At 38.0% G+C, this 3,241-nt stretch overlaps 1 protein-coding gene across 1 annotated transcript; it reads right to left on the bottom strand.

Annotated features, from left to right (window-relative positions):
• Positions 1-35: 35 nt before the first annotated feature.
• LOC118330550 (kelch-like protein 25) lies at positions 36-3,198 on the bottom strand (the record flags this gene model as incomplete). The annotated part of the gene is given in 3 exon segments (XM_035665130.1): positions 36-1,219; positions 2,658-2,801; positions 3,093-3,198. Coding segments are annotated over 3 exon segments (637 nt in total), but the record flags the coding sequence as incomplete, so codon positions are not given.
• Positions 3,199-3,241: the final 43 nt, after the last annotated feature.

Raw genomic sequence — 3,241 nt, 5'->3', positions numbered from 1 at the left:
GCAACAGGAAGTAAGCACTGCATGACAACTTTGATCTGATTTACGTTAAGTTTTGAATGCTTAAGTCTTTTGCATGGTGTCTGAAATGCGTGACGACAGAGTGGTCTCCCTCGGCTTTCAACGATAAGGGTATGGGGGTGGGGTGATACGGCGTGGGGCGATGCGGCGCTGAATAATATGCTGACAGATGATACTACTGCAGCACGCCCTGACTTGCTTGGACTGCTATGGCATCGTTGCTTGCAGCTTTAATTAAGATTGTACAGAAAAGCCACACATACCCACTGTGAAGTATCATGGTAGATCTATCCCTTGTGAGGCTATTTTTGTTCCAAGGACCGCAGAATAAGAGAAGAGTCCACAAGCATTGACCTTGGAATCTGAAGGCTCTGGAAAGAGATTCTGTACGGGTTTTTCGTCTTCGAGTATTTTAATCATGCATTATAGGACAGGACTTAAAGCTGTTATCTTAGCAAAGGGAGGATGGTTTAATTGCGGCACACATATTTTTGAGAAAAATATTTGTTAAATGATAAGAATTTAATGTTTCTTTCAGTTATGTTACTTCAATTAATTAATTACATAATTAACATTTTTTGAATTATAGAATATTTTGAATGAAAGATCATGAGGATAAAAAAAACACATATTTTCTAATGTAATTTTGCTCATTTCAACCAAAGCGTGGCAATAACTCTGGAGGGTACTGTAATGCAAGAAAATTCGCATTGGGTTCAGTCTGAGAGCTGGCCATACGTATGTGCAAATACCCACTGATCACTTAGTGTCACTTAGAATGTACCTGGAATGGCTGCCTCCTGGTGTCTCCCTGTTAGGCAGGTAAGTGTTTCCAAGTGCTGACAAAGGCGGTGGGGATCAGTGAATAAGGCACAGTGGTGATGGAGTTCCAACTATCTGATGTGGGGTCGTAACAATCCAATGTTTTACACCGCTGCGTCCCAAAATAACCTCCAACCACATACAACTTATTTCCTGAGGCCACAGCATGGCAGCTCATCCGTTTAGACGTCATGTCGCCAACCCGAGTCCACTGATTGGTTTCACAGTCAAAGCGATAAGCAGAGGCAGCTGTAAATTCAGTGTCGCCACCCATGATGAAGATCTGGCTCCCTAAGACAGCAGCCGCTGTGTAGCGCCATGGCTGTGGGCATTCAGCCGCAATATTCCAACGGTTTCCCAGAGGGTCGTAGCATTGGACCTAGATATAGAACACAGTGACAGTAGTTAGTTGTGACACTAACACTGATTATAGTATTGATTGTCAAACATATTAGGGCCAGGAGATTTCAGACAACAATGCAGTAGAATGTGCTAATATCATTAATTTTATTCAGTATACGTTTTACATTATAATATTCATACACAGTGGAGTAAAGAACATTTACAAATGGTTCTTCATTTAAAACAGAAAAATTAACTCAAATTAGAACATTTAGAGCCTATTTACACCTGGTATTAACATGTGTCTTGGATGATCACATCACAAGTCTAGAAACAAGCGTAAACGACCACAGACAACATATCTCTTGTAGTATAAACGCTAATGTGACCACCTTGAAAGACCAACTACTTAACTGACATCCTGTAAGTACACATGAAACAGTGGTCTATTTGGTGCTTGTGCTCTTTTACCTGCCAAGATAAGCAACTGATGTTTGTGAACATCTGTTTCAATTGATTTGACCAGTGAACTAGTAAACACAATATCTGCAGACTACCTTAAATTTAATTAAATAAATAAATCACACAATTTTGATAGTTATATTGAATGAGGAGAAACTTTAGAAACTTTGTGAAATGCTGTCAATGACATGTTTTTTTACTTTTTCTCAAACAACCTGCAAAATTATAATAGAAAACGTATATTTCACTTGGTGGTCTACAGGTAACAAAAAACACAAACGGAACAAAAACAAAAACTCTCCACAGGTAGTCCTTAACTATCTCATTATACTGCTTAAGCACTGATACTGGAACATTTAAAGGGATCATATAAATATAGATAAGCTTCTTCTGCATCATTTTAAATGTATGTTTTCACCAGATAAATTTTCCCCTTGGTAAAGTTGGAGATTGGTGGACTGGATTAATATTAATTTAAAGAAGTTCCTGAAAGTCTGTAGTCAATCTTATACCCAGATATTTCATCCCCAAAGGTAGTCCACTTAAATGGAAAGAGTGTTAGCAGGGAAGCAACCTAATGAGATGGGCATTACCTCTGATTTTTGCCAGTTAATTTTATAATCCAAAATTTTAGAAAAAGTCACATGGACACCTGAAATAGAGAAAACTGGGGTTGATAGTAACAACAAAATGTCATCTGCATATAAAAACAGTTCATGCTCCCTGCTTCCTGCCATCACTCCCTTATTTCTCAAGTCATCTCCAATTGATACTGCCAGTGGTTCCACAAACAACAACCAACATGGTTAGAGGATCACCCTGCCTAGTCCAACTACAACATATTAATTATGTGGGCCTTCTTATAAATTTGGAAAATGTTACACATTAAGTTATTTTTTAGTAATTATTTCCCAGTGTTTTGGCTACTAGACAGTGGGACAAACTGAAACTGAAATGACGAACGTAGAAAGCTGCCTTATAAGGAATTGTAAGGGAAAGGTAAATCCACCAACCTTGGAAGCCTTGTCTCTGTGTATGGTGGTCCCTCCAAAAACAAACAGTTTGAGTTTGGCACTGACCACGGCTGCATTACTGACTCCATCTCTTAAAGGAGCCATCATAGTCCATTTATTACTGAGAGGGTTATACCGCTCCACCTAGGAAAACATTAGAAAACGGCTTAGAGGCTTAAAGCAAAGATGCATGATGTGTCCAGGTTGAGTCAAACTCAGACAAGCAGCAGAGATTTCACCTGATAACAAAAATTTGATTACAAGTTGTATGTACTTCTGTACATGTACATATAATTAGGTCTTATCAATAAATAGAGATGAAAAATTTAAATTCTTTAACAATTTTCACAAAGAAGTTGATGTTTTTCTGACCTGTTTTGATGAAAAATTTAAATTCTTTAACAATTTTCACAAAGAAGTTGATGTTTTTCTGACCTGTTTTAGGGAAACAGATGGTGAGGCAGGAAAAACTCCGGCTATGGCTGTATGACCTCCAACAACATACAGACTATTCTCCAACTCAGCTGAACCATGGCCAAACCTGGAGAGAATTTTTATTTTTTTATTTTATTACTTTATTAATC

The sequence above is a fragment of the Morone saxatilis genome, unplaced genomic scaffold, assembly GCF_004916995.1.
Source record: "Morone saxatilis isolate NCDOM2014 unplaced genomic scaffold, NCSU_SB_2.0 Contig2, whole genome shotgun sequence".
NCBI classification, from domain to species: Eukaryota; Metazoa; Chordata; class Actinopteri; family Moronidae; genus Morone; species Morone saxatilis.
The sequence above is the reverse complement of the archived record's forward strand: the minus strand, read 5'-3'. Positions and strand labels throughout refer to the sequence as shown.